We start from the raw sequence: 27,009 nt of genomic DNA on the forward strand, positions 1-27,009 counted from the left end.
AATATTGTATATGAGGAACAGAAAGCAGGTCCATTTGACAGGAATATGAAACCTATGGATCTCTTCTTAGAATAATTTTAAAAATCCATAGGATTATAAAAGAAACCAATTATATTAAAATATTAAATTATTAAAATATTTTAAAAACAAATTTATGGATCCCATGTTGTCTTAGAGATGATCCTAGTACAATTCCTTCACTTTACAGATGGAGAAACTGAGGCTCAGAAAAGTTAAATGACTTTTTCAAGGTCATAGAGGTAGCAAATAGTAGGAACAGGATTCAGATTCAGGTTATCTGACTCCAAACCTGGTACCCTTTTTATGATACTCTGCTGCATACTACAGAAATACCTTTGTGGAAGTAGTGGGAACCTTCATATTCAAATAGCTATGTTGTCTAGGTTACTGTCATATAGATATCCTTTATGGCTCTCATTCAGATTCATTTGAACTGAATACTGCTTTATGCTCAGATTTATTTCTAAGCAAAGCAGATTTGACTTAGCACAGATCTGGATTTGAAATTGCTTTCCCTTCTCATTTGGTTAGGAAAACTCAATGTGATTGTTATTTTCTACCATGTTTATTATCTGACAAAACCCTGATATATCTTCTTCTCAGCTCACTGATTGACGTAGTTTTCTTTTTTAGAAGGAATATATCATACATTTTAAAACAGGGATTTATTTAGTTGATTCCTCTCCCTCCATCCCTGCAGCACCCCCCCCCCCCCCACATCACCCATCACTGTTCAGGTATATTAGAAAGCTGAACTCTGATTTGCATTTACCAAAACAGATGACGCAGGTTTTCTTGTGAAGTCAGTGGAAGTTTAGTTCTCTAGTTAAACAGGCTAATAGGAGGAATTGGCAGAATCCTTTTACCACACCCTTTTAGGTGGATAGCAATTCTCTTGATAAAAGATTCAAATGACCTTATAAAACTAGAACAACAAACTTAGGGATGTTAAATATTTTTCTAGAACAACATGCATTATGGTATAGTCCATGGATGTATATGTGTATTTACATGAACATGTGTGTATATATATGTGTGCACATATAAATGTATAAAAATGTTTACCAATTTTAGATTTAAATGTGACTGCGATTCTTGGTAAAGGCATGGAGGAGGTGCAATAGAGTATATCATCAGAAGATAACAACATCCTTGTGCCAAAAAAGGGTTTAAAGAATCACTGAGTCCTTGTCTGATTCCAGAATCAGTCATATATCAGTGGATGCCCTGAAGCAAGTCACAACTGCTAAGCCCCAGTTTCCTTATCTACAAAATAGGGATAACAATATTTGCAAGATCTACTCCACAAGGTTGTTAGAAAAGTGCTTTGTAGACTGTAAGGGAAAAAACCGACCAATTCATCAACAAAAATTTATTAAGCATCATATATATATATATATATATATACATATATATATATATATATGTATATATCCCTGACCTTTTAATTCTCAGATGATTTCTCAATTTAGCATGAATTAACTCAAAAGCAAAAAAAAAAAAAATAGATCCTTTCTATATTCAAACAAACTAATACTCTTAAAATATTTACTGTGACTTTAAAGGTAAATCTAAGGGCATCTCTCAGTTCATAAGCATCATTTTCACAAAACTTCATTAGTAATCACCTATTTCTTAGATTTAACATTTATTATATTTGGAATTATTGTTTGATTTCTGAATGCTCATTTCATAGTTTCTAACTTCTATTGAAAATTCTGGCAAGAAAATGTCAGAGATAATTCATAACATGTTGTAACCTATTGAAGAAAATATTCTAAAAATGCTATATCGACATGGCTGACTAAAATAATATCTATATGGAAGAAAGGTACAGAATTGGTTGAAGTACAATATGAACTCAAAGTTGGTTGTTATTGCTGCTGCTGCTGCTGCTGACAGAACAGGGCAGACATACATTTTAGAGGCAGGAATGTGGGTCAAGAAGGTAGAGGATAAAGATATCTTTTTCTCTTTGTTTAGTGTCTGTTCATTCAACTTCATTAGTATGCTAATCAACAAGGTTCTTGGGAACAAAAGGGGCTTTGTAGTCCCAGACTTCATACAACTCATGTGTGGTTTCTTTATCTGAAAGCCCCTAAAAGGAGTTTGGAAGACAATGAATCCCCACAAAAGGTTAAACAGAAGTTATAGGAAATTTGTAACCCCAATTCAGACAGTTATCTGTGACTTTGATTCAGTCCCAGAAATAGATAGTACAAAGAGTATATTTAAACATTACCCAAGAACATGCTGACTAGCTTTTTGGTCTTTGCCTTTGTTAAAAACAAAATGCTGCCCGCAGGTCTTTTCAGAGAGAGGCTTTCTAGGCATTGCACTTTGGTTGACGAGAAAAGCAGTGATCTTAAAAAGATCAAGACTAGAAGTTGGCAATCATAAGACCAATAGAAGCAACATGATGCCTGGTAGACAGCATAGATGTGACATCCATCAGAAACCATGAAGAGATGATGAAGGAACAGCCCTATATCATTGGAGATGTGAATTACCCTGGACCTATGTGCCCTTAGCATGGGAGCCCTGGACAGGTGAGTTCCTGGCTTGTGCCTTTTCACACATTTTCTTCATGGGCATACCTTCTCTATATATTCCATGGTCATGGTCATATATAGTCTTTGTATATGTGATCACTCCCACTGGTAAAAGTGTATCCTATGGGAGAGAATATCCCATGTTTATATAAATGGAATAATCTCTTATCACTCTATTTGCTCTGTGATTTGACTAAATGTCTTGCTTTGAACTACTGAATCCTTTGAGGAACTCATGAATTATGGTTTTAAGTTGATGGAGAATATTAATTGTGGGGTCTGTGCTTGACATAGTAAACCAAAGTTTACTGTAACTTAAATTAAACCTTTATTTATATATAGTTTTTCTTTTGGAAAATATTTTAATAGAAAAATTGTCATTTATTTTTAAAACTTAGATTGTATTCATACTGTAAACTGTCATGAATTCACCCATTCCAAGTTTAAATTAATGCTCAAATGACACTCTCCTAAAGTGACAATTTTTTCCTCTCAAAAATATGGATATTAATTCTAAATATAATTTGCATTCTGGATTCCAGATATCATAATTTTGACAATCTCACATATATCTGTGCAGTATGCTATGAGCTTTGTCCTGAGAAATGACATTTGGCATTCAGTTGATTCCCCGTTCTAAATCTCAGACTAAATCTCCCTTAAAAAAAAAAGGCATGACTTTTCACCAATCTTTTATAGAAAGAAAGTATTTAAAAAGAATATATAAGCACATGTATTTTCAGGGAAATTATTAACTCAAAATGACTTCTATGAGTGAAGAATATAATTCTTAATAATAATTCCAAAGATAGAGATACACATGCACTCATGTCAGGAGGATAGAATTAAATTATGAATTAATATATTTCCCAGGGTCCATTGAACTGACTTACTTAGTATGAGCTCATAGTGGGGGCGGGGGGGGGGAGAAAAAGGAAGCGTAATGAAGAGCCAGAAAGAAAACAAGAGTGACATCTGCATGATATCCTAGCCATCTGAAAGGAGAATGGTATTAAGAGATAATAAGGGCAAGCAGAAGGCTTTGGACAAGTTGCCATAATACAATAGCAAAGAGAAGTCTTTTTAGAGAGAAAGAAATATAGAAAGATCCTGTGAACATCCTTTCCTGTATTGTTTTCAATCAAGTTAGGTCATATACAATTACTCTTTCTCTAGCTAGAGTCTCCATAGCAACATAGTAGGCTAGAATGAATTCTGGGATGGGAGTCAAGAAAGACCTGAGTTTGAATCTTAAACTCACAATTTAATAGTTACAAGAGCATGAGCAAGTCACTTAATTCTTATGAGTGTAAGTTTCCTTATCTGCAAAATATGCCTAATGACATATAAAGGAGAACCTCGCAGTATCAGAGATAATCTATTAAAATTCTTCCAACACTTTGTATCATCTCTCATATAAATCTCAAATAGTTTGCTCCTTGGCTTACCAAAGGCTAGAAACAAGATCAAACTTTCTATGATTCAATCTCTTTGACAGATTCCAGGATTATTGTGAGAGTACTGTCCCTTCTTTCATGGATAGATTAGTTTTGAACTAAGTAGGTCCAACCTGTTAATAACAGAAAGTTGCCTCTTTAACCCAGTCACTTGGTCTATTGCTGTCCAATATTTTGAAAGACTCAGTCTTCAAGCTAAATCTGGACTTGTTGGGTGGGAGAAGTGGAGAAAAATATGTCCTCCCCTCTTTCAAATAGCTAGAAGGCATTGGGATGTAAATGGATATTGCAATGTTATGATACAGTGAAAAGATAATTGATTTGAGTGTCAGAGGTATTGGATTCAAATCCTACTTCTGATACTTAGTCCCTCTATGACTTTGACCAAATTATTTAATCTTCCTGGGTCTTCAGTTTGCTCATCTGAAAAATGAGGAGGAAGGATTAGATGCTTTCTGAGATCCCTTCTAGATCAAGATTTATGATTCTACATTAGGAATTTCCAAACAAATCTGACATTATTATTAAAAATCAGGTACTAGGATAGTTTGATTCTTGAGTTTTTCTTCCATGCTCTACTTTAATAACATCATTTATATGGTATTTTAAATCTTGCAAAGCACTTTATTTATATTTAATCCCTACAACACTCCTGTGAGGTTGGGGCTGTATCATCACCATTTTTATAAAGGAAGAAAATGAAGTTGAATGAAATGAAATGAAATGATTTGCTCAAGGTCACAAAGCTAGTAAGTATCTGAGGTGGGATTCAAATTTGGATCTTCCTGACTCAAATTACATTTAGGATACTTATCTACTTTGATAAGGGTTCTCTCTCTCTCTCTCTCTCTCTCTCTCTCTCTCTCTCTCTCTCTCTCTCTCTGTCCTCTGTCTTTTTCTCTCTATCTCCCTCTTCTCATCTGGTCCAGTTTGATTTCCTTAGAATCAGGCTCTTCTAAGGATAATTTTTAGCTGGAGATAGAAAAGGAGAGGAAGAACTGAACAAAGCATTTGAAAACCCCAAGAAATTTGTAAAGTCTATTTTATCTTCTTCATTTTTTTTGATACCCCAATTTTCCCACTTTAATATTTGATAATGTTTTCCTTAGCTACAAAGAAGAGATATTGAGGGTGGAGGAAATGAATTAGTGCCAATTTGTCTGCAGTAACTGCTGCTGGATCCCCCTGCCACCTGGTGGAGAGCCATGTGCTAGTTGTATGATTAGGAGGGATTAGCAGAGAAACTGTTACTTTGATGACTTGATCTCCCAGTGCTTCTAACTCAGGTTTACTTTAGGGAGTTTATAGGATGACCATTAAGAAGTAGCTTGGGGAGTTCCTAGGGATCAGAATCCCCAGGACCCTCCTAGAGTGATATAAAAATTTCCCTAGATAGAAAAGCACTAAAAACCACTACTCCCCTAGAGTAGACCCTTTGGGACATCTGCAGCTTCACATAATACTCTCTGAGCCTTGGTATCCTGGGGGGCCCCACCTGCTTTCAACCTTCATAATCTTGGGATGTGATCTAAATATCTCTGCTACTTGACACTGCCAGAAGTGAACTATGAGTCTGCAAAACCTTGCTCCAAAATAAAAACTGGAAAAGAGCATCTGTCATAAGTGGTTTGGCAGCCCTAAATTCTGGTTTCATTTTTGTGGTAGTGCTAATGTGGTGACATAAAGGCATTACTTGTGGAGGGAGGAAAAGAGAAAGACAGGAAGGAAAGAAGAAAGAAAGGGAGGGAAGAAGGGAGGGAGGAAAGAGGGGAGGAAGGAAGTAAGAAAAGAAAGAAGGGAGAAAGGAAGGGGGATGGAGGAAGGAACAAAGAAACAAAGGAAGGAAAGAAGGAAGGAAGAAAGGAAAGGAAGAAAGAAGGAAGGAAAGGAGGAAGTGAAGGAAGGAGGAAAGGAGGAAGGGACAGAAAAAGAGAGTTAAAGAGAAACAAACAGAAGGACATAGAGAAGCAGAGGAGAGAGAGATAGAGAGGCAGAGATAGAGATATAGAGGAAGTTGTAACTGTCTGGCTTCAATCACCATCTCCCTGATTCCCCCAGAAAAAAACTGTTCATCATTCTCCCTTATGTGTTTTCTCTTTTTTTGGGGAGATGAACTCCTTGAGGACAAATATTGACTAGTTTTTGAAATGTATATCCCTAGCTCTTATCACAGTGCCTGACCTATACAATAAATACTTAATAAGTGCTTCATTCATTCATGGAATGTTAAATAGTATATAATAGTATATAAGGGAAATGGGAAAAAGGAAAAGGTGCTGTGTGTGAATATGCACATGCCTATACACCCATCTTTCTCACCACACTATAATAGAATCAAGCCATTGCAATATATCATTTAATTGACTGGGTTCCTTCTGGTGCTGTCCCCTAGGGCTTGCTTCTCTCTAGATTGCCATAAGGCCCTTTACAGCCTGGTTCCAACCTATTTTTTTTTCTGGCCTTCTTGTATATTACTACCCTTTCTGTAATCTGTGATACAGTCAAACTGGGCTTTTTTGTCATACACAGACACCCATACCCCTCCCACCACCCCCACCCCTGCCATAGCCACACACACACATGCATATTCTCTCTCTCCCTCTCTCTCTCTCTGTCTCTCTCTCTCTGTCTCTGTCTCTCTGTCTCTGTCTGTCTGTCTGTCTGTCTCTGTCTCTCTCTCTCTCTCTCTCTCTCTCTCTCTCTCTCTCTCTCTCTCTCTCTCTCTCTCTCCCCCTATCTCTGTGAGTTCACCTACCTATTCTCCCAGTCTATTCTCATCTCTGTCTCATATAATCCCCAGCCTCCTTCATATAATCCACAGCCTCCTTCAAGTTGCCACTCAGTACCACTTTCTCTACATGAAACTTTCCCCATTCCCTCCCAACTACTAGTAGTACTAGCAGATGTAATCCCAAACTATCTTATATAAAATCCTATTGCAGAAATTTCCAACATGATTTCTTACTTGGACATTTTATGGTACTTTAAACAGGGTGTTGAAATAAATTTCATTTTTAAAAGTCATTAAATAGCCATAAGAAATCCAAAGGAGTTTTGATTAATTTTTAATTCTGATCCTACCAAGAGTCCATGAATTCCTACCAAGATGAATACTTTTAAGATGATCTAATCCTGTCATGTGCCTAGAAGATAATAATAGTTCTTGTTTCATTCCTTTGCATTTATTCTCTTTATTCTCTACATATACTTGTCTATATATTTGCCTCTCCCTGTCAAATGTAAGCACTCCTTAAAAGTAAGGATTCTTTTGTTCATTTTATTTGTATACTAGCACTTCACACCTAGGAGATGCATAATAAATATTTTGGGGTTGTTTGATGGGTCATGGTACAAGCTGGCCCAGTGATTCAGTGACAGTCTTTATCTTGGAACTGATCCCTTGTTGAAAGCTCATTTGCAGCATCATACCAACCACTGCCTCTTTCATCTACATCAGCTTCTCTCCTTACATAGTACTCTCTGCCTGTCGATTTTGGATTGGGTTTCCTGTTTGCCATTGTCCTAGGAAGTTTGCCTCCTCTCCTTTCATTTCTGTGCAGCCACAAACAGCTGACACCTTGTTGCTAACCAAAATATGAACAGTTACATCTTCTGCGCTTCGTCACCTTTGAATTGGCCCTGCCCTCCTGTGGTCATTAATATTTCCACAATCCTTTTCCTTTCTTGCAGAAGGCTGTTCCCTTCATTCAGCTTACTGCAGTGCAGATCCAAGGCTGCAGAACCAGCTTCTTCAAAGCTGGAGAGGAAATAGAAGATAAAGATCTTCTGCACAGGGCAAGCAGGGGCACAGGGACTATATGGGACAGCCCAGTGATGTAAATGCAAATGGATGTGCCATCAGATTATTCCTGGTCATCTAAGGTTAGTATCATACCAAATAAAATAGGCATTCACAATGATCAACACTCAACCTCAACAATGGTCTTTAAGAGGAAATGAGACATAGTAGGAAAACCTGCTGATCCTGGAGGCAGAGAGACTTAGGTACTAATCTTACCTAGTATGGGACCAGGGTCAAATCACTAAGCCTCTCTCAATCTGGATCCAATGCCATGCAAAGAATGAGTATATTCCACAGTATTCACTTCTTAATCTTATTGTTGGGCTACACTGAGGCATTCGGTCAATCAGCATTTAACAAGTACCTACTATGTGCTAGATACTGGGTCAATATTGGAGATACAAAGAAAGGCAAAGTTCACAGTCTCATGGGGAACACTATGCAGGCTGTCCTTTGTGAATCTCAAAGCACCAGAGATATATGTTTGTTGTTGATTTGTTTATGTCTTCTGTAAATTTAATTGTTGTAGAGAAATCCTAAAAAGGAAATGTATCCACTTATGCAGACTGGCACCTGATCCACAATTAAAGGTCTTAGAGAATTGCTTAGGACAGCAAGAGGTTAAATGATTTGTCCAGTCAAACAAGTTGGGATGATAGAGTTGAGGGGGGAGGCATTATAGGCAAGAGGACTGGACCTTATGCAGAGACTGCGTCAAAAAGTATTTATTAGTCTCCTTCTATATGGCAGGCAATCTCTTAAGTCTGGGAGGAGTTGCTCTTGCCTAAGTATTATTTTATAGTTCCCCAAAGCCGTCATTAAGGACATTAGCCACTATCCCTCTACGTCCTACCCTGCTTATGCTTCATTCTACCAATCCGGGTCAAAGTGTACATCTCAACAGCTTTTACAGTTCTAAGGGCACAAAGAATTGGTAGTCATTGAACCTTTGACTTTAGGAGCAGCCTGATCAGATATTAGAATATCTCATCTACTGGGGTGACCAGAGTTCATAGAACAATTCTGGGAGCCTCTGGAAGCTTCGGTCTAGGTCCAGGCCCTTCAGTAAACCGATTTTAAGAAGGTAGGTCCTAAGAGTATATGATCATACCCTTCTGAGGGGGTGAGCCTCTTCTTGTTAGTGAAGAATCACTAAACTCCAATCATCATTTTTAGGAATGCATCGAGTCCAAACCCCTTAATTTACAGATGAAAAAACTGAGGCCCAAAGAGCTAAAGCGACTTTTTAAAGGTTTTACAGGAATTGAGTGGCATTTTTGGAATTCACTCAGGATCCCCATCTCTCAGGTCAACTTTTTTCTGTACCACTGACCTAAATTTTGATATCATGAGGCAGGTGTGTACTGGTCAACAGTTTGCACCTGCTTCCCAGATTGTTGACAATCAAAAGACCCAGGCATTAACTAGTACTATGTATAAAAATAGGTAACAGAAAAGACAATGTTGTCTCATTAACAGTCTTCTGATAGGCTCTAGGATTTGGTTCCTGTAAGATCACTCTTCCTCCTTGACCACCCCTTTGACTTTGGACTCTTTCTAGTAACTTGGGTATTGGCTGGTATCTGGGTCATATCTGTGTTAACTTGAGTAGACTGTCCACTGGATTTCCTGTAGCAACCTTATTTATCTATTTTCTGTTTTCCTAACTCACTCTTGTATTTATTCATCCAAAAAATATTTAGTCACTTATTACCTAATGAATTAATAAGCTAAATGCCTCTCCTTTTCAGAGTCTTACTACCTATTCTGTCTGTATTTTATTTGTACCTAGTTACTTACACGTTGTCTCTCTTAGAATGTATTCTACTTGTGGACTGGAACTGGTTTTTGTCTTTCTTTACAACCCTAGAGTTAGGTACAGTGACTGTCACATGTTGTTCAGTCATATTTTAGTCATGTCTATGAGGTTGTTTTGCCAAAAATAGTGCAGTAATTTGCATTTTCTTCTTCAGTTCATTTTACCCATAGGAAAACTTGAGCCAAATAGGATTAAGTGACTTGCCCAGGATCACACAGCTTGTCAATGTATGAGGCCACATTTGAACTCAGGAAGATTGTCTTTTTGACTTAAGGCCTGGTACTCTATCCGCTGTGCCACCTAGTTGTCCAACAAAGACAATTTTCTCTAGTACAAAGAAAGGACCGAAAATTTTTACAGAATTTTCCAAATGGTGGACATACCCCAAACTCCACCCCCCCCCCCCACATTTAAGGAATAAGTAAGCACTTAGTAAATGCAGACTGTATGCATAGTAGCAATATGTTAGGTGTTGGAGAGATATAACATTTAAATAAGAAAAAAGCCCCTGCCTTCATGGAGCTTACATAAACACATATAGTTATAATATACAACATTATATAAATAAAATAGAGTTTACAAAATGATTTTATGTGAGGCTGAGGAGAAAGTTATTATAATTTGGGGGATCAGGAAAGTTTTCATGAAGCAATCAAGCTTCAAAGTATCCCTAAGTTTTGACTATGGGGACAATCTTTAAGGCATCTAATACAAATATCAGATAACAATTGAACATTCTGTTTTCTACTTTTATGAGCAAGAAACAAGTGATAGGTAAGCAATCTGATATCTGGGCTTGTTTTTCAAATCAACTTTTAGGATTCCTTTTGAGGTCAATACAAATTCAGTCCAATTGCCTTTAGTTAAATCTACTGCAGTATGTAGTGAGGAAATGGTATCATAATGATGGCTGAGTCACTGATGCATTCCCATGCTAATTATGAATCAAGATAAGAATACATTTTGGATAGGATCATTTGAGTGTTGAGTAGATCATTTTGTTTTCTGATTAGCTGAAAATAACTCTTTTCTTCTTAGATATAGGTACTGGAGCACTGATTGGATTAGAGAATTTTCAGTTGAGAAAACTCCCTTTACCAAAGCAGGTTGCTATCTTTTTTATTTTTTTTGGCAACTTTCCCAAGGTCACACAGCTAGGTAATCATTAAGTGTCTGAGGTGGAATTTGAACTCAGGTCCTCCTGGTTCCAGGGCTGGTTCTCTATCCACTGTACCACCTAACTGCCCCAAGTTGCTATCTTTTTTTTTCCCCACAACTTTTAGTTGTAGAGAGTTGTTTAGAGCCACAAGAAATTAATTGTCTTGGCTGGAAGCACAGGAACTACTTGGTGTCAGAGGTGGCACTTGAAGTCAGGTTACTCTGATATTGAGGAAGGAACTGATATTGAGGAGGGAAAAAAGCATTTATTTAAAACTGACAATGTGCCAGAGACTATGTTTTACAAATATCGTCTCATTTGAGACTCATGGAGACCCTGAATGGTTGATGATATAACAATCTCCATCTTATAGTTGAGGAAACTAAGGCAAACAGTCTAGGTGACTTACCCAGGGTTACTTAGCAAATAAGCATCTGAAGTCAAATTTGAATTCAGATGTTCCTGTCTCTGGACCTAAAATTTGATCCCTTGTGCCATCTTGCTGCCTCTATCAAACACCTCACAGTGCCTCTTAGTTTATTATTCCTACTTAACAGATAGGTAATCTAATTCTTAGAGAAAGTGAATAATCCTTTCTAAGACCTTCATTCAATTTATATATATATATATATACATACAACAGATGCAAGATGTTGACCTCTCTGGGCAGAGCAAATTAGAGTTAGAAGAGTCATTCAGACCAACCTTGATTCAAAACAGTTATCCCTTCCACAACTTGACTCCCCCATCGAATTTGGGGGAGTTCTTCAGAAGCTGCAGATGACATGAGAAGGTCAGCAGACACAACATAAAGACTCTGATGAAATACTTAACCCATATTTACAATAAGATATGGTAAACACCCCAAAATGAAAAATTAAAAAATACAGACTTCTTTGGTATAAAGGGAAAGCCAAAAAATTTACTCAGATTTTCCAGATTGGGGGGCATGCCTTTAGCCCCAGCATGTGGAAGGGATAACTGTATAATTCTCCTTGGCAGGTTCTTCTCATTTATTTTAAAGTCAACTGTCTTCACAGAACACAACTGTTCATTTTGCTGTAGTGACTGGATCCTGTGATTCCTGCATGGGTTCAAGGGCCAGCTCAGCTGTCTGCTCTAATAGTTGCTTGTCTGCCAGTCACCAATAAAGTGGGCGGCAGAAGCTTGTGTGCTCCTAGGCTCCTTCCTCTGAGTCTTTAACCATGAGGACATCATTTCTTGACCTTACTACTCTTTCCTGCTATCTTCTCAATTCTCTTTAATTAAAAAAAAAATTTACAAGCACTTATATGAAAGTCACTGGAGTACAAAGAAACACAGTTTTTAAAATAGAAAGAGATTTTAAAAGTTACCTAGGCAAAGCACCTCCTTTTTACCAAAAAGAGAAGTGAGGTCCATAGAAATTCATTTCTTTTTGTCCAAGATCACATAGGTAGTCATTACAAGAGTAAGAATTTGAACCCAGGTCCGTGGACTCTAATCCAGTTCTGCCCCCCCCCCCAACTAACAAAACTCATGCCCTACCCTCACCAAGTTTGCAATTGATTGGATGTTACATGCATAGGAGATCTATTTAAAAGGATAAAATTCAATATCTAGGACCAGATCGCATGGGTTTTTTTTCCAGAAAAATACCCCTACAAATAAGCTTCACTAATTGCTAATGCTCAAGAAAACAAGCCTGTTTTCCCTGCTAACATGAAGGCGCAAAAGATCTATCATGGGGCAGAGAGGAGGCAGCAGACTGTGAGCAGCCACAGCGGCCTTTCCAAGTGACAATGATTAATCCCTGCATCTGCACAGTCAAATAGAAACAAAGGTCACTGTGCATAGATTAGCATCATTATGGAAATTCTCCTCCCTAACTCACCAGACACATTGTGCTAACACCTTTTCCCTCCACAATGGCAAAGTACTGAAAGCATGTCTTTGACCTGTCTGAAAATAGTTGATATATAGTGAGTTGGGGGGTTGGGGGGGGGATGATAAGTTAACTCCTATCACGAAGGCTTTAAGCTTTGTAAAGCACTTTGGAGTCATTATCCCTTTTGGTCCTCACAAAACCTGGTGAGATCTGGATAATGTTCCCACTTCATAGATGAAGAAACTGAGGGTCAGAGAGAGGAAGTGATTTGCTCAAAGTTCCATCACTAGAAAATATTAGTCAGGAGTGGAAGTTAGACTTTGGGCTCCAAGTCCAATGCTCTTTCCATAGCACTACCATAGTATAGGATGAGAAACTTATTATTATTAGATTGTGGTCTAACATTATTAATGCCCAAGTTAAAGGCAATTCTGGTAATAGGCTATATTTACCAAACAAGTCTCAAATTGGTGAAGAGGGGGAGAATGATGAAAATATTTGGATCATATTGATACCTGTTTGAAAGCAACTAGAAATTTTTATGTAAATAAAACATTTGGTGGACTGAGTTTTTATCCATAGCTTTAGTTCATCTGTTGATATTCCTGGCTTCCATTCCTGACTCAACATCTCTCCTCTCACTCCAGAAACTTCATCTAATAAACCTTTTTATTTTCTTATTCTATTGTCTAATTTTTACATCAATGGATATTCATTTGTCACCTATTCTATGTAAGGAAGATATTATTTTGAATGCTAAAGATACAAAGATGGGAGTTAGAAATATTTCCTTTTCTCAAAAAGCTGGTAAGGGGAGATCAAAACATGCATGCTACTATACTAGCTACAATAGAAATTGAAGCATTAGTATATAGAAAATTCTATGAGAGATCAAGGAGGGGAGGATCAAGCTTTTCTAGCAGGACAGATCAGGATGACTTCATGCAGGAGAAAGCATCTGTGTTAGGCCTTGGAAAAAAATTAAATTGAAATATTTCAGTAAGGAAAGATAGGAAAAAAGAGAGACCTTTATCAAGGTAAGCACCATCTTGGCCATACCTCCAGCAAATAGATGCTACAGATAGATACCAGATAGTTCAGGCAGAAACTTCCCAGCATCCTCCTCTTTCTCAATCCCAATAGAGTATTGACCTGATCTTGAAGTGAAAGGGGTTTGAGGGAACCAGAAATGGAAGGAGCATGAGGAGCCAAAAATATTGGTGATGGTATGAGCAAAGGTATGAAGGCAAATTGAGGGCACAATGAGACCAGGAAATGGAAAACCTGCAAGTTGTTGGATTGTAAGGCATATGAAGGGATTGATGTAAAATAAAACTGGGAGGATAGTTGGATTAATATTCTAGAGTAGGGATGGGGATCATTTTTTCCTTCCATTTGTATATTTATAACATCATTTGGGGGCCATATAAAATTATCAACTTAAAAATTAGATTACTATATTTGGTTAAACATTTAATTAATTCACCACTAAAAAACTCCTAAATTTAGTGAATTTCAAGTGCCCTCCGGGGTTGCTATGGAAGCACCAGATCAAATGATTTTTGAAGGCCTTATATTCCCTGTGGGCCAGACTTTGCATCCAAGTTCTAGAGGGTCTTGAATTCCAGGATAAAGATTCTCTTCAACAGGCAATGGTGGGGTCAGTTATGGTTTTTGCTCAGTCCTTTGTACTAGGAAAATTATCTTGGCAGTAATGTGATAGGCCAGATCAGGAAAAAAGGCTAGAAGAAAGATGAACAGGTAGGATATTATTATTATTACAATAGTCTAGTGCATACAAAAAGTCACAAATTTGAACAAAATGGAATGAAAACTTGGATAAAAATTCAACTCTCTAAAACTGGAATGGGCTGTCCTGTCAAGCAGTGAGCGTCTGTTACTGAAATCTTCACATGAAAAACCATCACTTGGCAGAAGCCGAAGGGATTCATTTATGCTTTAGGTAAGAGTTAGATGGGATGATTTCTAATGTCCCTTCCAATTCTGAGATTACAGAAGATTTAGGAGAGAAGTAATGAAGGTATAGACTAGGCTTGTAGGAGGAGAAAGTGAGAAACTGATGCAAGAAGCTATTTTGGAAATAAAATTAGTGATTCATTAAATATTAGAGTGTTAGGGAGAAGCAGGAATCAACGATAACTTCAAGACTTTGTCTGGTTGACTGGGAGATGGAGTTGACATAGGAATAATGGGGAAAGAGATGACTTGGAGGTAAAGAAAAACCCTGGGGTGGCTAGGTGGTGCAGTGGATAGAGCACTGGCTCTGGAGTCAGGAGTACCAGAGTTCAAATCCGGTTTCAGACACAATAATTACTTAGCTGTGTGGCCTTGGGCAAGCCACTTAACCCCATTTGCCTTGCAAAAACCTAAAAAAAACCAAACCAAACCAAAAAAAAATAACCCAGTTGATAAATATGTTGAATCTGAGGTGCAAAGTTGAAGAGCAGCCAGATGAGATCATCCAACAGACAAGTGGAAATGGGCTCTGGTTGTGTGCGTGGGGGTGGGGAATGGGAAAATGTCATTTTGGTTTTCTTCTCATATTCCCTTTCAGAATCACACAGCCTCTTGACTCTGTGGAGACAAATGCTCTGCCCCCTCTAGGGTGTTGCCTCTCTGTCACTGATAGTGCTGAAATTCTCCTGTATGGTTTAGAGAATCACAGTAGAGATTTGGAGGAGGCTACTGTCTCACTAGTGAAGCCAACTTCAATTTCTAAAGGTTTGTAAAAATTATATACTTAACACAAATCAACAAACATTTCAGATGTAAAGAGGATTGTGCATGAAACTGTGAACTCCTGTTAGGTACAGGAGTTTTCTGGGTTTTTTTAAAAAATATGTAGTAAATTAACACGATAACAAATTTAACACAAAAAAACTGACATCTTTTTGTCTCCTTCCATGCTTCTTTTCTGTGTATTTAATCTTTTTTAAAAAAATAATTTTTGGCATCATTATCAGCTCCTTCCCCCAAATAGAAATCCTCTCTGATAATGAGCATACATAAGCAAAACAAATCCCTCCATTAACTATGTTTTAAAATATACATCTAATTCTACTTCCCAAATTATCACTTTCTGTTAATCCCTCTTAATTTTAGGGCCTACCAATTTATACAGCTTGTTTGCATATAGTATTTGCATATTGTGAATTTCCCCAGAGGGCCTGTCTTTTATCTTTCCTTGTGTCCCCATATTGACAAAAGTCAATCTCCAGTAGATTAAATGGTCAAAGTACAGGATCAAGTAATTTTCAAAAGAAGAAATTCAAGCTATCCACAGACATAGGAAAAGATGTTCTAACCCATTCATAAGAGAAATGTTAATTAATTGAACTCTACCTTCTACCCATCAGATTGACAAAGATGACAAAAGAGGAGCTGTGGGAGCACAGGCACCCTGGTCTTCCATTGATGGAACTATAGGTTAGTTTGTTCATTCTGAAAATCAATTTGGAATTGTACCCTCCAAATCATTACATGCTACATGTCCTTTAACAAAGGGTTACCTCTAGAATTAAGAGAGATTAGGAAAGATTTCCTATAGAAGACAGGGCTTTATTTGGGACTTGAAGGGAGTCAGGGAATCCAGGGAAGCTAGGAGGCAGAGATGAGAAAACATTCCAGACTTTGGGAATAGCCAGTGAAAAATGCTTAGTCAGGAATGTTGCATTTGAGGAACAGCAAGGTCAATGCCACTGGATCAAAGCTCATTTTCAGGTTTGAGGTATAAAGTATACTGCAATGGTAGAAGAAGGAGCCTTGACCTGAAGAATGACAGCCTTGGGTTCTAGTTCTGAATTTCCCACTGACTAGCTGTGTGACTTTAGACTAGTCATTTCCTTTTGTGGGCCTCAATTTCTTCAGCTGTAAAAGGACAGAGTGGGACTAGATGATTTTTTACATGCTTTCCATCTCTAAACCTATGATTCAAAGTCTTTTTAGGATCTAATATTTTACAATTCTTTACTAGGGACAAATAAGCAACAACAAGCCCCTTGGCTCCCTTCCACTCTCCCAGGGCTGGTGGATGAGAGAGGGAGTCAGCCGTTTCGCCTTGGCTCCTGCCCAGCTTCTCTCTTGTCCTCTCAAATCTCCATGCTTTTCACTCTCTCGAGGCTGTCAGGACTGGTCTTTCAGTAGAATAGGCAGGAATTCACTAGGCATGATGTGAGGTGGAGAGAAGCTTCCCTGCCCCCCTCCCGCCCCCAGATCTTTCTCTTATTTTGCTATGTATGGTACCTGAAGATCCACAATCTATTAGTGATTCATGTGTTTGATTTTTTAAAAAGTATACCCTTTTACGATAAAAAAAAAAAAACTCTTTGTGTCAGCAAAGGATTTATGCCCTTATCAGCCAGCTACTGACACATCAACGTGAATCAGGCAGCAAAATACAAAGCAAAGAACATTGTTTTGAGAGTCCAAGATACAGGTTCTAGTCTCACTGTTGGTTCTTAATACTTGTTAGACTTTGGGAAATTCAACCTTTTTTGGGCCTCTATTTCCTCATGGATAAAAAGTGGATTGAACTAGAGAGACCCTTTAGGGTCCCTCCCACCTCTTAAATCCACAATCTTTCTTTATAGGGCTGGTCTGACTAGATGATCCTAAAGGCATATAGGAACCTGAGGGAAGGGAAAGGCAAGGGCTGAGGGTGTGGCTCTGGAGTCCAGGGTCCTGCCTGGAGAGTAGACTGATTGGAACTCTAAAAGAAGAAAAAAGGGTTGTCTGGAAGCCTTGGAATAGCATAGAATTACTAGGTGCAAATAGGGATGATACTGAAGACAATGGGGAGGGGCATTGAAGACAAAATTGGCTTATGTTGCATTTTACATAGGGACTATTACATATTACATAAATATTACATAAAGCCATTTTAAAAGATGAGGACTCCACCTCCCAGAAATTTAAGACCCCCTTAATTGTAATCATCAAAACAACCTGAGTGTCTACTCTATTTATATCACTATTTTACAATCTGGTCCTAGAAGAGAGATGGGCAAATGACAGCTGCAGATCCTCTTTAGGTCAATAATTATAATGATGAAAACAGTCATTCATTCCTCCTTCCCTTGAGATCCATATTTTTCAAACAGGGGTTTCCAGAGAATTATTGAAAGGCTCCCAGAGATCCATGCTGGGTACAGCTGGTTAGCCATCCTGCTTCCTTCCAGCCCCATGGTTATTACTTTCCTTCTAGCAATCTTCCTTTCTTTTTTTATTTTTATTTTTTTAGGTCCAACATGATTCTCATCTTGAAGAAACCAGGCTTGGAATAATGATGAAGAAAAAAAAGCACATCTTCTTTCCCTTAATCAAGCACTAACCTTTAAAAAAAAATCGAAATGTGCTCTCTAAGTTGCTTCATCTTTGCATCTCTTTTAGACTCAGGGTATGTTGTCCATAACTTAATTCATAATTTTTTTTGGGGGGGTTGAATTAAGTGGAAAGGTGGTTGGGATTACTGGTGGAAGGAGGGACTGTTTTTTTTTTTTAATCAAATTTCCCACAGTTTCTTGAGCACAGTAGGTGTCTGGCTGAGCAAATATTCATTGTTGAAGATGATAGATGGCCTAGCCAGTGGTGAGAGTCTGATCATTTCAGAAATGGGCAAAACAAAGGAAAGATGACTCCACCCCTTTTCCACAGCTTGGGGGGGGAAGGGTGGCTGTGAAGCATCAGAGAAGCAGCAAAGGGGTGTGTTATAAAAATGTCTGAGCATCCATTATGCATGGGAAAAGAGTGAAGTAATATAAACAGCTCAGCTCTCTGGAGGCATAAGGAACACATGGAGCTGGAGATGCTCTTCTTGGTACATTAAATATCATAAGAGTATGTCTCTCAGCTCTGGGTGGGGTGGGGTAAAGGGAGGATGGAACTCTGCTTCATAATGGGGGTTGTACAAAGACTGGACAGCAGAGAAACAACAAGCAACATGGGCATGGCTCAGGATCCCTCATGGGTGGCTGCTGGGGTATGGAGGGAAGAGTACTGGATTGGGAGGATTTGGGTTCAAATCCAACTTGTGCCACTTCCCATCTGCAGCTCACTTCTCTGGGCTCTAGTTTCTCCATCAAGGAAGGGATGGCTCAGTCTCCCTCTGCTTCCTGTGCCTTGCCCCAACCTACTGACATTTCTCCATAAGTTGGGAGAATGCAGTCATTTGGCAAGAGTTGAAAAGAATATGCCATGCCTCTTATTGCCTCTCTGAGATGAGAAACCAGCATGTTATCAACAAAGAATCACAGATTTTCCCAACGAGAAAGAGCTCCAACGTCTAGTCACAGGAGTTCTTTTGGAGCTACAAAACTGCCTAGTGCAAGCCATAGTGCCTACTTCCTGAATCTTCTGTTTTCTGTGGCTACCAAGGACCATTTCTCCATCTTTTCCCCTCGGGGAAGCAGGATGGAACTCTGGTGTCTTGGGGACAGTGCCATCTGGTGTTAAGACATAGCCTTACACTGACTACTCTGCTGGCCGAGGTTGTCCACATTCAAAGAACAGGGTGTGGTCCTGGCCTAAAAAGTGATGCTAACACCTTTTACTAAGGAATTATCAGTTTCCAAAAAATAAATTTTGGGGAGATATAAAATGTAAGTTTTTTGAGTAGGGATAGTTTCTTTCACTGTATTTAAATGCCAATACACAATACAAGGCCTGGAATAGAATACAAAGTGCTTAATATGTGTTTGTTGATTGATATTCAAATGAGACATGAGTTACTGCCACTTACTGCTATGAATACCAGTCTCCTGGAATGTCTGAATAAGCTCAGAGATTTGACAGTCATTTTTCTTTGGAAAGAGGTGATCTTGAGATACTAAGAAGTCGCCAAATGATGAACTTCAAGACTACTTTGCAAAGCACCCTCTCCATTAATAACTTCTGCATTGTTGTTTGACCTATTACTCCAGAGAGATGATAAACTGCAATATCATACAAAGAATGAACATGACTATCCAAAAGATCCATGTCATTAAGTCTACTTGTCATGGATACATCAGTACTGGAAGATCAGGGCAAACTACCACCTGAATTTTTGGTAGAACTCAAGACATCTAGGTCACCTGCAAAGCTCCCAAGGACAGACATAAGTAGAAGCAGACATAGATCACAGAAAGGTCAGGGCAAACTACCACCTGAATTTTTGGTAGAACTCAAGACATCTAGGTCACCTGCAAAGCTCCCAAGGACAGACATAAGTAGAAGCAGACATAGATCACAGAAAGGTTTTTTTTAAAACAATCTACATTTTTAATCAAGCCCATGGATACTTGGTTCTTGAATACAGCTTGTCATACTCCTACCTCAGTTATAGATCTAAGCAATTTCCTTCCACCACAACAAGACTGGTGAGGTAGAATTATGTATGATACCTGATCATCTCTCTATGGAAGCCAGAGTCCTCTGAAGGAAGAGGTTATTAGTGCTCAGAATGAGAATTGGATGTGAGAAAGGAAAGAACAACACCTTTTTTTTTGTCTCAAGGAGAGTTATTTTGTATATGATCAAAGTCCATTGACACGTCTCTTTTTATGCCTTTTTGTATATTGAAATGATTGTATTTGTTGATAACTTAAATTTTTAAGTAAAGAAATATTTTTCAAAATGAGAAAACAAAGGATGCTTGAGTACAAACTTGAGAAGAGATCATATTGAAAAAGATTTTTGAATTTCAATCTCCATCTATAATGGGATGGATCAGGAAGAAGGGTATATAGTAAATCATGGGCTGTTCCAATTCCAGGGAGAAGGAAGAAGATGGGGGGGAGTGAGGGATCTAGAACCACTTTCCCTAAGCAATACAACAGCTTGACAGAAGGGCCTCCTTTGGGAGAAAAAGGACAATAAGGTAGTTGGGAGAAGCTACAAGTCTAGCTTTAGACATCAGAGAGTTACAGTAGGGTAGAGGTTCCTTTGGGGGTGATACATGTGGCTGAAGCTCCAGATAGAACAAGCCACGTCACAAAGAATTTTTTATTTATTTAATTTATTTATTAAATACCTACACCAGTGCTCTGACAGGCACTATGCTGAGCATGGGAAACACAAAGAAAGGCAAAAACAGTTCTTTTTTCTCAAGGAGCTCACAGTCTAATAGAGGAGAATAAAGGCAAATAATCATGTTCAAACAAGAAATACATAGGACAAATTGTAAACATTTGCAGAGAGAAGGCACTAGCACTAAGAAAAAAATCAGGAAAAACTTCTTAGAGAAGGTGAGAGTTTATAAACTTAATTAAACCTAAAACCCCACAAATCTATGCAAAAAGTCCAATGTTTATACCTAATATTGGTAATTATTTAGCTAGAAGGCAACATTTATGGAACACCATTACATGTAAAACATGAAGATGAATGAATGAGGTGAATTTCCTCTTCCAGGACAAGTGAAACAGATTTGGTCCCTGCTCTTCTCCAAGGAAAAGATGGTATTGAGTTGGGGGAAGCAGGGATGGGAGGGGTTGATGTCAAACACTGATGAAAATGTTAGTAAAAGGAGATATCACTGTGTGCCTAAAGTTGGGAAGAGTACTCAATTATTCTTTGGGTCTATTTAAGAAGTTTTAGAACATACCCTCAACACTAGTATTTATTTTAACATTTTATTTATTTTCCCGATTACGTGCAATGATAGTTTTCAGCAATCATTTTTATGCAAGACTTTGAGTTTCAGTTTTCCTCCCTACATCCTTCCCTTCTCTCCCCCCTTCCCCTGGCAGAAAGCAATCAAATATAGGTTATTCACCCTTAACACTAGTATTAAGGCATAGAGAGAGAAACTAGTACTGAGTGGAGTGAATGTTTGGGCAAGGAAAGTGTGTAAGTGATTGGGGTAGAGATAGAGAGTATTAGAATCATCAGAAATCACTTTGTTTTAAGGCAAGTATTTCTAGCCTCTGTAGATGTATGGAAATCTAAAAGATGCCACAAGAAATTGGACTGTATTCTGTGGCTTAATTCTCCAAACTCCCATGAAATGATACAAATACTAGGGCTCTATGGTTCTATATCACCATCTAATCTACATTGTTATCTAGATACTGCATTAAAGATATATATATATATATATGTACATGTCGATTCATGCCTGAACTTCTAGAACCTTTATAAAATTGCTTATTATCTCAGGGGATGGGGGAGGTGAGGGAAGGAGAGAGAAAATTTGGAACTTAAAAATTTTTTAAATGAATTCAAAAAATTATCTTTACATGTACCTGGGGAAAATTTTTAAAAAATAACTTTAAAAATATATAGGAAGAGCAAACTTCTGAACTCTTTATTGTCTCAGAATGGTTAAAGAACAAATCTAAGAGGGTAATAAGGAAATATTACGTATATGTGAGTGAGAGTATTGTGAATAGAAATACTTGGTCCCTTATTAATGTACTTTTGGTGGAGTTGTGAACTGGTTCTACCATTCTGGAGAACAGTTCTTGGAAGCTATACCCAAAAGGCTATAAAATTGTGGATACTCTTTATCTCAGCAACACTACTAGTAGTATATCTATATCCCAAAGAAATCAAAGAAAAAAGGGAAAAAATTTATACACAGATAATTATGCAGTTCTTTTTGTGGCAACAGATAATTGAAAATAGAAAGAATACCCCTCAATTGAGGAATGATTGAACAAGTAGGGGTGGAATTGTGATTATTATTATGATGGAATACTACTGTGTTCTAAAGAATGACATGGAAGATGATTAGGACAACTTGAAAAAACTGATACAAAGTAAAGTGAGTAGAACAAGGAGAGTACTGTACATAGTAATAGCAATAGTGAAACGATGGCCAACTATGAAAGACTTGGCTACTTTGACCAATGCTATGATCTAAGACAGTTCTGAAGGACTCATGATGAAAAGGACTATCCTTCTCCAGAGAGAGAGAACTGATAAACTCGGAGTGCAAATTGAAATGTGTGTGTGTGTGTGTGTGTGCTTTTTTTGGTAATTTGGCTGTGGAAATATGATTAGCATGACTTCATATATATAACATATATATATATATATATATTATATACAATTGAAATCATGCAGTTTGCCTTCAATGGATGGTAGAAGGGGAGAAAATTTGGAACTTGTATACATACACACAATGCCTTGAACATGAACTGAATGACATTCAGCAGTAGTTCTGGAGCAGCTAGATAGCACATTGGCTAGAGCACAGGACCTGGAGTCAGGATGATCCAAATTCAGATTCTGCCTCAGATACTTATTAATCATGTGACCCTGGGCAAGTCATTTAACCTCTCTGTGCCTTGGCTTCCCCTTCTGTAAAATGGAGATTAAAAACAACCTCTACCTCTCAGAGATATTGTAAGAATTAAATGAGATAATGTTTGTAAAATGTTTCATAAACCTTAAAGTGCTATATAAACCTGGACTATTCCTATTTTTACTAAAGGGACAAATAGTTTTCTGAATGCTTATGCAGAGTGTTCTGGACAACTAACAGGAAAATTTACTGGTAAACTTTTTTTCCTTCTTTTTTTAAAAAAGTATTTATTTATTTATTTTGAATTTTACAATTTTTCCCCCTAATCTCGCTTCCCTACCCCCCTACCCCCCCCCCCCACAGAAGGCAGTCTGTTAGTCTTTACATTGTGGTAAACTTTTTAAAAAAACAATGTAGGTGTTTGAAGGACTGGATGATGAGCAGATTTATATTACTTTATCATTTTTAAATTTTTAAATTACAGAGCTTCAACAGAAATGGAGGGATAAAATTTTAGAAATAAAATAAACTTTTCCAGTTTACTAATTTATATCTCTTTTTTAACTTTAACTCTTCAGTCATGCTGATAACATTCTAGTATGTCTTTTATATTACAGAACTGGATATGAAGAAATGAAAAACAACCTTGGAATTGGCTTTTATTGAACCTGGTACATTTTTATAAGTAAAATTTATAAAATCATATTTTAAAAACAAAACTCTAACACAGCATGATCTCTTTATAAAAAAGTCACAGAAGATGCAAAGGCTCAATGTCTTTTAGAGCAGCATAATTAAGAATTAGAAGCTGATTTGGAAACATTGATTCTGCTCTTTCCCCTAAAGAGAAGGGGCAGAGTAGAAGGTTTGAATTCCTTCATAACCGAGTCAAATGAAATGATGGTTGATGAGTAAGTTTGGAAGCAGGGTGTGGTGGGGAGAAAATGGATCTGTTTATAATCTAGTAATCAAGGGATTGTGTCAACCTGAATTAATCTCCCCAATGTATAAAGTGGGGAGAAATCCCAGAGAAGTTATGGATGTTCCTTTTTCTTTGAATTGGGAGGGGTGCATTAGAGGTTTGTTAATCAGTAAAAAAAATAGTCAATATTAGCTGTTTTCAAGAAATTGAGGGTGCTAGGTTCGGATTCAGACAACATTGATTCAAATCTTAGTTCTTTTCTCTTATTAATGTTCCATTGGACAAATGAATTTACTTTTCTGGGTCTCCGTTTCCTTGTCTGTAAAATAGTAATGAAAACTAGATGACCTCTAGGGTCCCTTGAGTTCTAGATCTATGAGTTCTAGATTTATGAGTTTGATCATGAATATCACTGATTTTTTATTTAACAATGGATGTGCCTGATTTCATTAGTCTAACCACAGTTTTGATTTCAAAGTAACAAAGTGAACTTTCACAATTAATGGCTTTAAGCACTCTTAAACTTATATTTTAGGATTCTTCTCTAGAACATTGTTGAAAGATTTTTCAATTATTGATTCTTGCCTGCTTATGATACTGATGAAAATAAAGTAAGATATGAAACATCTTCAAGGCTCATCTTATTCTGTAGTTATCTGCTATGTTTTCCCTTCATCATTTCCTTTTGCCTTTTTTTCTTTACTTTGAAGTGGCAGCCAGGACTGCCAGCAGAGGTTCCTTGGGGACTTGAAGAACATAAATTAGCTTCACAGTTGGAGACAGAATGCTCCCCTTTGGGAACATTTTTCACATAAAATAAACTGAGCTTTGTTCTGATCAGGGCAAACAAAGGGTTAAATTTTAAAAGCTGCCTGGCAATGGCTGGGGTGTTTCACAGATAACTTCTACCCCCTTCCTTCCCAACTCCCCCCTCAATACATGTCCGCTTTCCTTCTTTTCTCTCTCTGTTTTACTCCTGCTTCTGGAATGACTGCATTGGTACTGAATTGTGGGTCTCTATCACTGATTTAAATAATACACTTCTACCCCTAAGGGGGCAACATCAGAAATGCCTATGCAATAGCAACCTGCTTCTTCCTCCAAACAACAAGAATTTAAAGTCCAAATAAGAAGCTTTAAAGGGAATCCTAAATATAAATACCACCTTTCAAAAGGCAAATCATCTATCTTTTCACCACCTGCTCCCATTTCTCTTGTGAATACACAGGCATTCACACAGGGAGGAAAATGTTTAATGCATTTTCCCCTGCACTACGAGTTAATGGTGCCCATAAACCAAGAATCAAATGCTTACATAAATAAATCTCTCTTCTCCATCCATTTCTGAGTGTAAATATTAAGAGGGGGGAAGAGGAGAAAAGAAATTATATGAGTAGACATAGTACATAAACATTGCAGTAAATTTCTGTTAATCTTTGCTAACTAGCTACCTATAGTTCTGAGAACTATTAATAAACTTTGTAATTTTATGTATGTGGACAGACCAGCAAGATTGGAGGTGATGAGAAGCTCACTGTGTCATGGCCTACCTGTTGTTCCTACATCGGATTGTGAAGATGAGGAAGAAGAGTACCAGAAGAAGTCCACCACTGAGGGAAGTCCACACGATGCCCAAGAGGACGGAAGACAATGAGGAGGTGGGATCAGTACCAAGGTCAGAAGAAGTCTAAGGAAGGGAATGAGGAAGAGTAGTTAGGAATGAAGAATCTTCCTTAGAGAAACACAAGCTGACAAGGAAACTCATCCAGATTTGGGAAAAGTGTAATAGCTCCCTTTGATAGAGTGTTTTGAAGCACTATTTAAAGAAGTATTGTGGGGCAGTGAATAGGTAACTAGTTTTGAATCTTGGTTTAAATCTGGCCCATGACATATATTGGTTATTTGACCCTGGGCAAATCATTTAAACTCTCATGGCTCTACTCAACTCTCTAGAACTATAGGTGGTGGAAAAGATCTTGACCTACATATGTCACGGGACTTTTGAGAATCTCTATACCAATGAAATCAGTGGTTTGGTTCCTATCCTCTCTAAGACTAACAAAGTGCTTTCCTTGAAATAATTCTGATAATGAGATGTTGTAATAGTAGTAATGGTAGTAGTAGTGGTAGCAGAAACAGTAATAGTAGTAGTAGTAGTAGTAGTAGTAGTAGTAGTAGTAGTGATGATGATGATAACAGCTAGCATTTCCATAGCTTTTTAAAGTTTGTAAAATACTCACAAATATTATCTCATTTCATCCTAAAGACAACCTTTGGGTAGGGGGTGAGGTAGCTCCAATAATTATCACCATTTTAAAGATGAAGAAAGTGAGGACTTAAACCCAGACTCAGTCTTCTCTCTTTACCCTATGTCCCTCAAAGAGTGTTAGGGCATTCTGCCTCAAATGATTGACACATGTTCCTTGTTTGGAATATGTCTCTCTCCTCTCACTTGCCTCTCCTCAGTTAAACCATGACGGTCTTGGGGAAGAGATGACAAAATACACCTCCTGTCTCATGGAAGAGAAGTGGTTGGGGTGATATTGTGCTCAAATGGTATATATACTGTCATTCTAGGCTACTATAAAGGATACTTTTGCTTAATTTTTACTGTCACAAGAGGGGTTAATGTGGAGGAGGTGGGAAATAAATGTGATATAAAGATAAAAGTCATTGATTAAAAAAAATCCTGCCCAGTTCAAGTTCCTTTCTTTAACTACTCCAAATATCTATTGATGTTTTCTTTCTCTAAACTATCACTCTTCCTCTTATGAATAGATCAAATATCACAGGATCACAAAAGATTGATTGAAAACTCAAGGTTCATCTGAAGCAAGATAAAATATATGGTCATTAATTTTGATGTTCAGTGGACTCATGCTCCCATGGTCCCACTTCAAAATCTTTCCCCTCTACATGCATACTATGCACATATCTTGTATGTGCCTACATGTATGTACATGACATATATAATGTTCTTTTATATAAAAATGTTACACACCCATATATATTAAAATAGAAAGTCCATTTATAGATGCAGAAACAAAACAACAAAAACAAAAGAAAACAAAACAAAAAAGAAAACTTTCTTTTGTTTTGTTTCTCTGTCCCAAGCACTTGGCCCAGTATGCAGTACATAGTAATAGGTGCTTGTTAAGTGATAA

General features: G+C 37.6%; 1 protein-coding gene and 1 long non-coding RNA gene across 3 annotated transcripts in view; one reads left to right on the plus strand and one right to left on the minus strand.

The window, feature by feature from the left end:
* Positions 1-27,009, minus strand: part of GPR156 (G protein-coupled receptor 156) — a 120,089-nt gene that overhangs the window by 52,591 nt on the left and 40,489 nt on the right. For both annotated transcript variants that reach the window (XM_074214595.1, XM_074214596.1), the window contains exon 3: positions 25,396-25,532. In XM_074214595.1, the coding sequence (XP_074070696.1) occupies positions 25,396-25,532 (137 nt within the window). The remainder of the gene's footprint in view (positions 1-25,395; positions 25,533-27,009) is intronic.
* LOC141507175 (uncharacterized) overlaps positions 1-27,009 on the plus strand; it is a 54,268-nt gene that overhangs the window by 6,063 nt on the left and 21,196 nt on the right. The window contains exons 2-8 of the long non-coding RNA XR_012474096.1: positions 2,327-2,570; positions 7,721-7,912; positions 15,253-15,419; positions 16,055-16,124; positions 17,938-18,093; positions 23,541-23,594; positions 25,349-25,503. This is a non-coding gene — a long non-coding RNA (uncharacterized LOC141507175). The remainder of the gene's footprint in view (positions 1-2,326; positions 2,571-7,720; positions 7,913-15,252; positions 15,420-16,054; positions 16,125-17,937; positions 18,094-23,540; positions 23,595-25,348; positions 25,504-27,009) is intronic.

This window comes from Macrotis lagotis, chromosome 1, assembly GCF_037893015.1.
Source record: "Macrotis lagotis isolate mMagLag1 chromosome 1, bilby.v1.9.chrom.fasta, whole genome shotgun sequence".
Taxonomy (NCBI): Eukaryota; Metazoa; Chordata; class Mammalia; order Peramelemorphia; family Peramelidae; genus Macrotis; species Macrotis lagotis.